This window comes from Pristis pectinata, chromosome 20 (genome assembly GCF_009764475.1).
Source record: "Pristis pectinata isolate sPriPec2 chromosome 20, sPriPec2.1.pri, whole genome shotgun sequence".
Classification (NCBI taxonomy): domain Eukaryota; kingdom Metazoa; phylum Chordata; class Chondrichthyes; order Rhinopristiformes; family Pristidae; genus Pristis; species Pristis pectinata.
The window spans coordinates 13,085,285-13,099,576 of NC_067424.1; the positions used below are offsets into that span (position 1 = coordinate 13,085,285).

The 14,292-nt window shown below is 43.9% G+C and overlaps 1 protein-coding gene across 2 annotated transcripts; it reads left to right on the forward strand.

The window, feature by feature from the left end:
- The first annotated feature begins 506 nt into the window (after positions 1 to 506).
- Positions 507 to 5,071, forward strand: inka2 (inka box actin regulator 2). 2 transcript variants are annotated; one of them, XM_052034877.1, is made up of 2 exons: positions 507 to 656; positions 3,092 to 5,071. In XM_052034877.1, the coding sequence occupies exons 1-2, from the start codon at positions 621 to 623 to the stop codon at positions 4,124 to 4,126; spliced, it is 1,071 nt and encodes a 356-aa protein (XP_051890837.1). In that variant the 5' UTR covers positions 507 to 620; the 3' UTR covers positions 4,127 to 5,071. The 2 variants fall into 2 exon arrangements, with proteins under 2 accessions (XP_051890837.1, XP_051890838.1); XM_052034878.1 differs by lacking the exon at positions 507 to 656 and adding an exon at positions 883 to 908.
- The last annotated feature ends 9,221 nt before the right edge of the window (positions 5,072 to 14,292 follow it).

Here is a 14,292-nt window from a genome sequence, read left to right on the forward strand (position 1 = left end):
GAAGCTGGGAGGCAATTGGTGGAAGAGGCAACTGGAAGTGGGAGAGGCAATAGGTGCAAGACCCCATGGTATCAACATCTTTTTATTCTGGGTGATAGATTTAGACTTCGAATATCCTTTGTGTGACTAAGTGACTTTCAGCTAAGGAAGGGCGAAACAAGACCACCAAAAGATGACTCCATTTCAGAACTTTCACTGAGACAAGAGGAGGGGGGTTGGGGTTGTGGAGGTGGAACAGGGGACTGGTTCTGCATTAAAAATTAATCTGAGGCTAAAATGCCTGCCAAGTCAGAAGGAGAAGGAGAAAATAATAGTGGGAAAAGCTGAGGAAGTGATCAATAGGTCAGTGCTGAGAGTAGGGTAATGTGACACCAAACACTTACAGTGTACAGACTCCACCAAACATAAGTGGGTCTATGAAAAGACAACCTCTCAGTTCCACAGCAGCCGTCCCTCCTATTTTGTCTTATTCAGCCTCGCTGGCAGACAGTATAGTAGAGGCTGCACTTGCTTCCTAATGGACACGTGGAGCATATTAAATTCTTTCGGGCGCTGATTTTTAACAGTTTAACTTTCCTTCCCCCCGCTGTTAACCGTCAGCTTCCTCCGATAAAAGGATCATGGACAACAGTCTACGTCGTTTGAAGCAAGAATTGGTAAGGTGGATTACAGTATTAAAGAGTTTTGTTTTTGTTTTGTAATGTGGATGGTTGCTGTGAAGTTATTCACCGCGTGCAGTGGCGAGAATAAAATGAGTGCCTATTTATACATCAAATATTAGGCCATTGATTCCTCTTCTTCACTTAATTACTTTCGGGATAATAGATTGTGAGGAGGTGTTAGAACCATTCCATCTGCTCCTAGATTAAACTGCAAATGAACATGAATTCTAATGCGGCTCTGCAAATGTAAGTCATTTTCAGAATTATTGAGTTAAAATGAAAATCAATGCACTTAGCTCGTTAACACTTGTCCTTTTTGGGAGAAGGCGTGATTTCTATCATGTATAAATTAACACGATAGGATTGCGTGTTAATTTTGCTGTGTGTGTGTTGTGTTTTGTTATTAGTTTGAAGGGTGGGATCTAGAGCAAGTTCTCCACCCCTCTACTAAAGCAAGACTCCCAACCCCCCCCCCCCACTGTCCACCCCCCACCCCACAGCCCACCTCCCCCTCTGCCCTCTCGCCTGCCCACTCCCTCCAGTGCTCCCATTTACAAGGTCAATGTGTCGGCAACTAAAAGACCACCCAAAAAACAGGAGGGGAACCGAACGAGCATAATTAACCCAAAGTCTGGGGAGGGGCGGGAGGTGGGTAGGGTTCAGTTCTAAGCGAATCTCTTGTTTCCAGATTTGGGAGATAGGACAATGATCAAGCACCATGGCATACAATCAAGCGAGAAATCCAATTTCCTTTCTTGTTTTCCGGGATTCCGCATACTTACCAGCAGGTTTCTTTGGGGGGAAAAATCATCGCATTCCCCAATTGCACCTTTAAAACAAAGATATACATTCTCATTGAAAACAGTGTTTCTAATCTTCACTTTAGGTGGACTCAGTTTCTATGGAATGTGCATTCGGAACGAGAGCATTAGTGTGGAAACATTTCAATATCCCTCTGTCTCTGCTCTGTATGCATTTCCTTTTGTGATTATTGCTCCGTTCAAATCACATTACATCTGCACGCACACACAAACTAACCCCTTTGAATCAAAATAAAACAAAACTTCATTTCTAATTCCCCCAATATGTTCCCCTTTTTAACTTGACGGCGCGTCTAATTTCAGCTGTTTGGACGACGCAGTAAACTTTATCAAATAAAGTGTTAGGACAAAATATCCCAGAACGTATGAGCAGCTCCCTCAGAATTGACGCGGAGGCACAGCCCAAGCTTTTAGATGGAATTTAATAAACAAAACAAAAAATAGTTTGTTTGAGATGGAGGCGGGGCGCGTCTCTGTGGAATATCAATGTTGGATAATGCTTTGTCAGTAGACATGTTAAGTTCTTAAAAAAATGCGAGCACACCTTGAGGTGCTGATTAACTGGATTAACCAAGCGACACCCATCCAACATATGGCTCCCCTTTGATGGGCTTGTCTTTGTGACCAGGCTCCTTGTCAATCAACACTCTCTTATTAATAAACCACGGTTCTTTTGAAAGGGTCTTCGCTCGTCCCACTGAGTAGCGGATCTGTGCCTGCGCGGGGAAAAGGTAGTGTATTAAACCAGGCACCCTGTGTTCAATTAAATAACGGGTCGGGTAATGGAAAAGTACGGCTTTGTTCTGAGGCTCTTTAAGCTTGTTCAATAGAAAGAGCGAGTCTATGTGCAGGATAATACCGCTGCTACTGCTGTGCGCTGGATGTAAGAATGCATTAGTGACAGTCAGATGAACGGCAAGTGCTGTAACACGTTATATATAGACGGGCATGTGTTTTAGCGAGAGGGACATTTGAAATATTCCCTCACTGGGGGAGGGGTGCTGATTGCACTTTTTTAATATATATAGCTCTCAATTGCGGGGGTGCATTTGCATTTCTAACGATGGTGGAGTTGTACTGAAATGCTTTGTTTACTGGTCCGGGGAGCAGTTTTTACCCGGCAACTTTGAACCACGTTTCAAAGCAATTCTTTATTGAAACGAGTCGGTGATACTCGTCCTGTTGGGAGGTCGGTGGCAGCAGTCAAAACACAAAACGCGACCCCCTTCTCCGAAAATCAGATCCTTAGAAGTGCAATCTCTCGTGACACTTTCCCTCTCATGATTTTTTATTTCATTTCCTATTGCTTTTGGGAAATCGCGACTGGTTGCGAGACAGTTGTGTTGTGCATTGCGCGTACTGAACGCAGTCTAAAGGCACGGGCATGGTTAGAGTCTTGTTAATCCCTGCGTGCGTTTAGGCAAATAGAAAATGACTACTTGTCCTTCCTGTAAATGCGTGAGAAGGGGAAGTGAGCGGAAAGTTGAAGCGTTAAATCAGTGGCTGCCTGGTGCGGTTCATGAATCAATGGGGAATGATATTGAGTTGCTTTCAGTGTCTCTGACGGTATAAAGGTGCGGTGCTAACGGTGTGCATGTGCTTTGACAGCAATCTATGAAGGAGGCTGGAGATGGACTCCAGGATCAGATGAACTGTATGATGGGCGCCCTCCAGGAGTTGAAACTCCTCCAAGTGCAGACAGCTTTGGAACAGCTGGAGATTTCAGGACTGCGAAGCCAACCTCCATCCATCATTCCCCGCCAGCCACGGCCGAGAAATGGGAAAGAGGAATCCAAGATCAGGCAGTGCTGGCAGGGCACCAGGCTGGAGGGGAAATCCGGCAACCCCGGTGCCAGTGGTGCCCCCCCTGCGTCAAGTAATGTGTCCTTACCTGGGCTGGCTGGCAAACCTGTGAGCGGCTGGTCAGGGGTTAATCTGAAGGAGGCTCCCTCTCAAGAGGTGCAGACATCAGCGACATCATCCGTGGCTTTTGGCCGTCTCAAGGATGGACCGGCATCGCCCAGTGTGGACCTTGGCCAACGAGAGGTTGCACCAACAGAGGTCCACCGGCTTTCTGTGGCCAGCAAGCCAGTTGGGACGTCCCAAGCCAGCGAGGGCTCCAATGACTGGACCTCCTCTCTGCTCTCCCAGAGCAGGAACAGGCAGCCCCTCATTCTGGGGGACAACATCTTCGCAGACTTGGTGGGCAACTGGTTGGACTTGCCGGAGCTGGAGAAGATGTCGCAGGCTGCCCCGGTGGAGGGGAGGGGTCGACGTGACCACGTCCCTGTTCTCAGCAAGTCTCAAGAATTCCAGAAGAAGTTAACCCTCACTGCCAATATCTTCAAGAAGTTGTTGAGGAGCGTGCGGCCAGACAAGGGCAAACGAGCCCAGGCACCAGCCGGTACCCCATCAGAAGCCCTCGCCAAGCGGTCAAGCAAGGCATCCAAGCAGAAGGTGACTTTTTACTTTGCACTGCGAGGCAATGGCACTCCAAGCAGTCGTCCCCTGGATGGGGCAGGGAGTGGGACCACTGCACCAGAGGAACACAATTACCGTTCCAACACTTGCACCAGGAAGCTGGCCCAGCCCCTGACGGGCAAACACGCTCAGTTTGACTACAACACAGTGGTCTGGGTCTGAATTCAATTCTTGGCAACAAAAATTAACAAATTTGCACTTAATTTCTTTGCCACATTTCACAGCTCCCTTCCCCCAACTGTTTACAGTATGTTTTTATCAAAGTGTTTTCTTTTGGTATGGTTGAGTGTCCAGATTGAATTGTATTAAGACTATTTAATGGGTTATTGGCAGATGAAGTGTGTTCAGACTTTATACTTGCCACATTTGTTGAAGTTTTGTACCTGCACTGTGACATCTCATCTAGTAACTCTGCTGTAAGGTTAGCAGAACTCACGTGGCCCATGTTCCACCACTTCAACCACTGGGGTATTTGGTACAAGATCCAGCTGTATGATGCGACGGGTCCTTTCTGTTCTTCCAAGTCAGATGACCATTTACTATTAACAGCAGACAGATCCACATGAGACCCCAGGGTTTGTGAGTGTCCCATGTTCTGATCCTGTCCCACAGATGGAACCATCCGATGGAGTGACCCTGAGCCCAGCAGCATTGGGACTGATTGGAGACCCTCCCTAATGTCCCATCCCAGGGCTGCTGAATCCAGAGCAGAGATGGGACCTGAAATCCCTATGGTCCCAATGATTTAATAACCCAGTAACACATGGAACCTTAGACTGCCACTCTTTGTTTGCAGCAAGGTTTTCCTCTTGCTTAACCTACCAGTTCCCAATTGACAGCTTAGGCCCACATCTGCATAGCAAAATGAGAGGACACATTCTCAATGTCACAGTGGTGGTATGACTATTTCATCCGATGAGTGTGAGTATTGTGTAGCTTGTGAATGAGTGAGACAAAGCATCAGATTTTTGCTTTTACTTAGAATTGATTTGACTGTTTATATTTGGATGTAGTGTAATGTGAGATGTTACATCAGATAATATCTGGGCCTGTACAGACCTTTGGTTGAGCGTGTTCTCCACAGAGACACAGAGCTAGAAGATCTAATAAATGTTGACTGTGCCCCCATGCTTAAACAAGGCTGGCTGATCTTTTAAGTGCTATCGTGAAACAGCTGTAGAGGGTAATATTATGCCTCACTGACCGATGTTCTTTTGTGGAGCTTTTTCACTCTTCTACTCATTGACCCACTCTGGGCTCCTATCCAGTATGTCCTAACTATAACAAAATCTTCTTCATGTTGGAAACCTTCCATGGCCTTGTCTATCTCTTTCCATGGAACTCCCTTCAATTTGCACTCCCCTAATTCTTGAACACATTTGGTTTTCCATCAGAACTCCACCATTGACACCCTTGATCCTAGCTTCTGGAATTCCCTCCTAAACCACTCTACCTCTCCCTCTTTACTAACTTGGCATTTTGTTCAGCACAGACATTGTGGGCCGAAGGGCCTGTTCCTGTGCTGTACTGTTCTATGTTCTATGTACGATGATCCTTAAAAATCTTAAGCCATTCTGTTGGTCACATGTCCTAATGACTTCTCTGATGTTTTAGGCTGGTGATGCTCTTGAGACATTTTGCAATGTTAAAGACATTAAGTAAATGCAAGGGTTTGTTACATTGGAAATCTGACAGCACTCAATAATCCTTTTGTTCTGCTGGTTATAACCCACACTGCACTGGAAATGACTGTTAGTAAAAATCCACTCATACTTCACTTAAAGCCTGTAAGTAATTCATAAATCCCATTGTGTAAGAGATGGGGCTGATTCTGAAGTTATTTCTAGGATTATTGGTCACATAGGAGTCAGTGTAGCAGGAGATTTTTGGTATGCACATAAGCCAAATCCAGGAATGGGGGAGAGACTGAATAAACTAGGATTATTCTTGAAGCAGTGGAGAGATAATGCAGGTGCTGATATTTGAAGGGTATCAATAGATAAGAATAATGTTTTTGCAGAGGTTAATAATAATTTTTCTGCAAGGAATAAGACACATACTTGGAAAAGAGAAATTTGCAGAGGTACTGGGGAAGAGCAAGTGGGATTAATTGGATAACACTTCCAATGTGCATCCATGGCCACAATGGGTCAAATAGCCTCCTCTGTTCTCCCATTGCACTGAACATGAATGGCAAGTTTTGTAAAGGCGGCAGGAGAGACCTGAAAAAAAAGGGCAATTGCAGAAAGTTTTGGGCAGGGGAAGGGATGATCCCGTGAAAACTGATTTTGGGCATTGAAGGTTTGGCATAGAATCTCATTTGCAGGGTTATTCTGGTTGAATTTTGTATAGGCCTTGAAATTTAGAAAAGATTGTCCTTTGCATTTGACTCCATCAAAGGCTGAATCCTCAATCAGAACAATGTTACTGTTGGGAACATGGGATAAGTGCAAACAAATGGGAATGAAGGTTTCAACTTTATGTGAGGGCAGTGTCGACAATTCTCATAGTCTGTATTTCAGGAGTTTCATTGGATATCATCCAAGTGTACCCCACCTCCCCCCATTGGTCTGTTTTACATCTCCATTCATCCATCCTTTCCCTCCATTGGTCCACTCTCAAGTAAAGCTGCCTTCCCATGACCAATGAGATCCATCCTGACTTTCAATGAAACACCCATTTCTCCCCATCTGCAATATTTTGCATGATTAATAAATGAGCTTTCTACACAAGTGAAAAGAAAACATTTTCTTTTAATGCTGATGAGTTCTCTTTCCTGGGTGTTTACACAACATTCTGTAGATTAGCCTTCAGTTCCCGGAGACTCCAAAACGAGGCTGGGGAAGTTGGAATGCCTATGTATGGGTACATGGTATAGTCTTATGTGGTCAATCAGGTAACACGTTTGATAAGTTGGCCACATAGAAGAATGGAAGTTGGCCACATAGAAGAGTGGCCACATAGCAGTTGGCCACATAGAAGTAAGTTGCCAATTGGCCATTAGTGCTGTTCCTTACAGCTCCAGCAAATCAGGTTTGATCCTGACCTCACCTGCTGTCTGTGTGGAGTTTGCACGTTCTCCCTGTGACTGCATGCATTTTCCCCAGATGCTCAAGTTTCCTCTCGTATCCCAAAGATGTGCTGGTTGGTTAGTTGGCCACTGTAATTTACCCTCGGTGTAGGTGGTGGGACAATCTAGGGCTAATCAATGGGCACATGAGAGAGAATAGGTTATAATGAAATGATCAGAGGATTTAGACTGCTGGGAATACTCTGAGAGCTGGCGTCGACTCAATGGACCGAAAGATCTCTTTCTATGTTGTGAGAAAAAAATATGAGAAATATAAATATGATTCAAAAAAGGCCATAAAGACTATTGTAGTTGTAAAACCCAGATTCGAGCAGCCTGTTTTCATACATTATGTTAGTCTCTGGGGCACAGCTGTTGACATAATTCAAGTTTCTGGTGAACCCAATCACTCACACACTCACCATCTGGTCTGCCTCTTTGCTGCACCGTGAAAACTTGCAGCTAAGTCTGAAACTCTTCAGCTGAGGGTGGGAAGGCTGTTGTGCTGTTCCAAGAGGGGCCAGCTCTGGACAAGTACACTCCTGGAGAATTCCTCATATGTTCTCCCCATCCAACCTCCCCATCCAGTCAAAGAGCCTTCTCCCATGCACCTCCAATAACCAAGAAGCAAACGCATTCAAAGAAATGCAACATCTTTTTCAATGCTCCCACCAACATCCCAACCACCCATCCCCAAAAACCCTGTCCCAACACCAGCCACCTCGTCCTCCTTGGCTTTTACACAGCAGTGGTCTAGTGATTACTCCTACATGGTAATCCTGGAGGTTTGGCATCTTTAGCTGTACACAGGCACCACACAATAAATGACAGAGATTGAGGACCTGGCTGATGGGATCTCACCCCATACAGATGGTTACAAAAAAACAACCAGAGCTGGATTAAGAAATCATGGGGCCCTAGCAATAGAGTGTTCCTCCTCTATCCCTCTGGAACAGCACCACATCAACTCCTTCCCCACAACGCCACACTGATCTATCCATGAAGTGCATGCCCCAGAAGTGCACATGGAACCACTAAGGAAGTAGACCATGTTGTACGAGCTGTGGTTCTGTGAGAACTTTCACCTCTAACTCAGAAGGTTATGGATTCAAAACACAGCCACAAAGGAACCTTTTCAAGTGCAGTCACTGTTGTAATGTAGAGAAATGTCAATTTCTGCACAACAAACTTTCACAATGATCAAGGTGAATTGCTCTGGTTGAGAGCTGGACAGGATGGGCTGAATGGCCTCCTTCCATGCTGTAACCATTCTATGATAGCTGATGAGGATCCGATGTTTGATTGAGAATGTTAGCCTGGACATGGTGGAGACTCCCCTGCTGTCCTTCAATGGTGCCATGGGAATGTTTATGTCTACTGCAGACAGTCAATTCAGGCTTGGTTCAACTTCTCATCCGAAATTCAGCACCACCAACAGTGCAGTGCTCCCTCTGTTACTGCACTGGGTGCAACTGCCTGCATCAAGTCTTTGGAGTAGGATTTGAACCTGTGATCTTTGGATTCAGAGGCAAGAGTACTGTAAACTGTAGCTCATAGGCAAACATTATCTATTCAATGTTGATGTGCAGTGTTATGGAATTAGTGCACCTGTAGAGCAACTGCACGTGAGATTCTTGACAGTAAGTATATTGTGTGGACTGACTGCCAGATTCCATGGTTTAGAGTTTATCAATCTGATCCTGCAGGTCCCATGTGTCTGGTTGCCCAGCTGTTCACCGCGTGGCTCACTTCCCATTTTTAATGACACTTGAGTTGGGAAACAAACCAGGTTCTTTCCTTGGAAACCTAATCTTGGAAGCAGGAATGCTACCAGCTGGCTCACATCACAGCTTTGCTCCACATTTCACACAACATCCATCTGATATCCTGGCCCATACTTATCCCGTACCCAACAGCAGTAGAAACCAGACTATCTGTTCAGGATCACATTGCTGCCTGTGGGAGCTTGCAATGCACAAAATGAATGCCTTAGTTCCTACATTGCAACAGTGACTCCATTCTAACAAACACTTATTTGGCTGTAAAGCACTCTGGGACGTCCTGAAGTTATCAAAGATGCTATATAAATGAAAACTTTTCTTTCTTATGTTCCAAGCATATAAGAAAAGAAAGACTTGTGCCTTTCCAGTCCTGATGAAGGGTCTCAGCCCGAAACGTTGACTGTTTTTTTTCCCTTCATGGGTGCTGCTTGACCTGCTGAGTTCCTCCAGCTCTTTTTGTGTGTTGCTCTAGATTCCAGCATCTGCAGAATTTTTTGTGTCTCTTGTGCTTACATAGTCCCTTTCCTGATCTCAGAGACTTGCTGAGGGGAGCAAGTGTGTGTGCAAGCGTTGGGTCACAATAAGATTGTCCCATCCACCTGATGTTCCTAGCAGTCTCTGAGGTTATCTGATTGTGGGCAAATCCACAGACTTTTCAACCGTACAAAACCGACAGGCTGGAAGAAATATCTGGCCCATCCAGCTTGTCCCCAAACAGCTCGGTTCCCAGGGCACCATGATGAAACCTGATGCAGGGCGTCAAATCCAAACATCGACAATTCCTTCCCTTCCCCCCACCCCACAGATGCTGCTTGACCTGCTGATTTCCTCCAGAAATGTTTTTGCTTCAGGTTCCAGTAGCAGTCTCTTACGTCACCATGATGAAACTTTCATCCCCTCCACTACCTAACAAAGTGCACCCCAACATCCAAATTGCAGACCTCCTCCCATTGGTTAAGGGGGGTTGGGGAGGGTGGGAGGGGAATCAAAATATAAGACCGTGAAGAATAAGAGATTGTTGAGAGCCAAAAGGAGGTAAAAATAGATTGAATTTAAATTGATATTTTATAGTATAAAAGCAGGGAGTATAACAAAGGTTATAATCAGCCCAACGTCTGCTCTCAATTCAGAATTACTACATTCATAATGTCTCAGAATTCAACACCTCTTAATCTCTTGTTTTTGTTATTTATATTCTCTTGTTCCGATGACTGGATAGTTCCACATTCCCTTAATACAAAATTACCTCACATGTTCAGGACTAAGCTATTCATTGCTTTAGGCCCATTGTCCAAAAACTAAGGACAATTTAAAAGCCACAATACTGTTATATGAATCTAGTGTGAGCAGACGTTCCTCTCCTCAGAAGGCTCCCTTGCTCTCAATGTAAAATAATGTGTATTTATTAGAAAAATGTAACGTGAGCCTTTGTCATCTGTTCAGAGAGATCTCTTGAGTTTCTGCCTGAGTAACTGCAGGAGGTTAATATAATCAACTGTGCATTTGTTACAAAGGAGAGACAGAACTCCTTATATCATGCTGCCTGATAATTCAGAGCTGTCAGAGCCCAATCATTAACCACCCAATTAATATTACAGTGACACCATGGTAATTATTTGCTTTTAATGGAATGAGTGGCAGAATCAGAAGGGGGTTTCCCAAGAGGGCAGTAACCCGGGCAATATGAAGGCAAGCAAGGGGACTGACAGGCTGCTGATTAAAACAATGCTATGTCAAACCCTATTAAAGCACTAACCTTTGAACTTGTATTTTTCAAAATTATTGAAACAAAAGCAGTCATGTTTGTTCTTAGCTCCTAGCCCTCAGATGCACCCACCCAAACACATTCACAAAGCATAATTCGGAATATCAGTCCTAATTACCTGTAGTGAAATTCTTTTTTTTGTTGCTTGGGATCCTGGGGATGTCACCAGTGATTTAACTATTACATGTTGTCATTGCTGGTTTCATCTGTGATAACTGGAAGTTGGTGGCTTGCTTGTGTTATTCCTCAGCACAAGAAATCTTTCTAATCTCCAAGATCTTGTCTTCAAGTGTCAGCGCAAAGATTGGGTATGGACAACTGACAGATCCAATGGGAAATCAAGAATTAGCACTGTCAGTCAATTGCTATTGGTAGTCTATAGAGGTCATTGATTGCCCAGTGCTGGTTTAAGAATGCTGGCCGTCACTGACCCGGAGACGATAGTTTGACATAGGTAGAAATGGAAGCACGTTAACATGCAGTTTTCATCCCATGATGTCCACAATACTTCACACACAATGTCGTACATTTGAAGGGTAGTCACTGATATCATGCAGGAAACACTGCAGCCGTTTTGCATGCAGCAAGTTTGCACAAGCAGTACTGTGATGACTGCTGAATTAGATTTTTTATTGAAACAGAACCAGTAAACAGCAGAAAGACTCAGCAGGTCAGGCAGCATCTGCAGAGAGAGAAGCAGAGTTAACATTTCAAGTCAATGATGAAGGGGTCAGATCAATGGTGAGCTCCTGAAATGTTGACTCTGTTCTCTCCCTACTGGTGCTACCTGAACTGCTGAGTGTTTCGGGCTTTTTCTGCTTTGTTTCAGATTTCCAGCATCAGCAGTTCTTTGCTTCAATAGCTTTTCAGTGATATTGGTTATGGAACAAATATTGGATAGTTCCCCAACTCTGCTTCCAGACCATTGTAATGCAATTTTTTGCTCTATCAGAGAGAGTCTACAAGGTTTAATCTCTTCAAAAGGCAGCAAATTCTAGAGTCCAGCACTCATATGGTATGGTCCTAGAATTTTATGCTTAAGTTTCTGCCTTGAAACTTGAACATGAATCTTCTCATTCAGAAGGAAGAGCACTACCATTGATGATCTCAGCCATAGTAAAGAAGGAACCTACCTTCATGTAGAACTATCTATGCTCTCCAGATACCTTGAAGTGCTTTAAATCAATAAAACATTTTTAAAGCAGTCAGTGTTATGTGGTAGCCAATCTGTACAAGCAAGATCCCATAATAAAATAAATGGGATTTGGATGTAAGAGGGGAAAACGTAGAGGCCCCAGTCATAATTTTTCAAATATTTATTGATTCAGGGTCGTGTCTGAGGACTAAGTATTGCAAATGATACACTCTTTTTCAAAAAAGGCTGGAGGAATAAACCGTGTAACTACAGTGCAGTTATATATAGATAGGCTGGTAGAATGGGCAGATAGCTGGCGGGTGAAATTTAATACCGGGACTTGTGCAGTGTTACATCTTAGTAGGAAGACTGAAAATTGGCAACATAAACTAGAAAGATAAAGAACAGAGATATTTAGAGGTCTAGGTTGAGAAAATGTTTAAAAAGAAAACATATGGGATCCTCGGCTTTCTAAGTAGAGGCACAGACAAGGGATTAGGACGGATGTAAAGACCTTAGATTGAGTGTAGGAGGAACTTGCTAAAATGATTCCAGGGATAAGGGAGTTCAGTTATATGGATAAACTGGAGAAGCTGAGGTTGTTTTTCTTGGAACAGAGGACCCTGCAAGGAATTTGATAGAGATATTTACCGGTAAGAAGGGTCTAGACACACTAAATAGAAAGAAGCTGTTCTCATAGACAGAGGAATCAAGAATGTAGTTGATTGACAAGGAACTAAAAGTGAGATGAGGTTAGGGTCTGGAATGCATTGACAGAGGTAGTACCAGAGGCAAATTCATTTATAGGAAGAGGGATAGGTGCCTGTAACAAAAGAATATGAAGTGTGTGGGGAGAGGTCTGAAGAGTGCTGGTTGAGCTGCTCTTGCCTAGAGTTGCTATGGACTTGATGGGCTGAATAGCTTCCTTCCTATCTGCAATCATTCTGTGGTTCCAATCTGTTTCTGTCAGTGTTAAAGGAAGAAAGACTTGCATTTATGTAGTGCCAGGATCCCTGAAGTCAATGGAGTATTTATAAAGTATACCCAAAGTACAGCATTGTAGAAAAGACTAACGCGTTGATTAAAAGATGAATTGTGAAGCATCTCCCCAGGGAGAAATTCCCCGAATTTCTTTGGGATGTTTCCCATATATTTGAACATACAGGCAAGACTTCGGTTCAATGCTTCATCTCAAGGAATGCATTAGCTTGTTGGGTGAGCTTGTCATTCTCCCTCAGGTTAAGTAGACATTATTAATTGAAAAAGAAATCCTTGTCACACTCAAAATTAACGATCTCTTGGCATGAAACCTTCAATTGTTTATTCCCCCCTGATTCTTTGAAATAATTTATTCAATATTTAGAAGATGTCAGTGGGTGGTAGGCCAAGAGGAATAGGATTAGTTTATTGAGAATGCAGTTTACAGGAAATGAGGAAGATGGAAAGATTGCTGCTTGAATTATTTATAGAGAATCCAAAAACAGTGGCAGCCAAAACAAGTGAGCCATTTTTACAAGGCCTCAATTGAAAGGAGGTCTGCACAGGGAGTCTGCTCTTTTACCTAGCTCTGGAAGTTCTCTACTCTGGTCTTTTACTGATTTTGCACTACAGAGGTGAAGAAGCTTCCTACAGAACCCATTCCCCTTTCACCCACCCCTACTTCCCACCCATACCCGTTCTATACACATTCCCAACCCTTTATATCCCAACCTCCTAACCTAAAGGTTAGGGGCCAACCAGTAGGACATGGCTGACACAGCTAGGTACCTCTCCACAACAGTGTCAAGATAGCTGCCTGAACAAGCCCATGAAATCAGCCTGTTGTCCTGGAGGGTGGTTAGTGTGGGGACGAGAGAGGGCAATGTAGACTAATTGAGTCAATTGGCTGTCAGTACTGCTGATCTGGTCAGCTGACTCTCCCAGACTGAAGGCATTTGATGAATTATCAGTGTACGGTCGTAATGCTTTGAGTCTGGAAAGTGGCCAAGATATTTCCCTGGCCCCTATTGTCTTTGTTGTCTGCTTCATCATGGGGTCGGGCTACAGTAGACAGCCAGTGATCTTTTTGTTCCTGTTACATCTTTATCTGCAACTTCACCTCAGGCTTCCATCTATTCCTGTTCTTTGGGAATCAAAATTCCTGCACTACCTCAACCATGAACAGCAGTGAACCATCTCCCCAGATCTCACTGCCCCACATTTGCTTGCTATACCTTCAACTCCCTGGCGCCCAGCATTGGAATTCCCTTGCTCAACGTCTCCACCACACCACCTCTCCACCACACAACCTCTCCAACTCTGCAGGTACTTCTACAAAACTAACATTGGCCAAACCTTTGGTCATGTCCTAATCATTCCTTTTATACCTTGGTTTCAGTCCTTATTTCAGAAGTCTCCTACCTTAAGAGAAACAACATTTGGATTTATTTAAGGTCTTGGGAATTTTATTCTGTTGAAGGTGCTGTATAACTGAATTTTGGAAACAAAGTGCCACACATAAGCTGCCATACCATACGTTTAGTGCATGCAGCCAAGGTTGAATTTCCATCCCAAAGAACACAAAAGTAATGAAGTTAT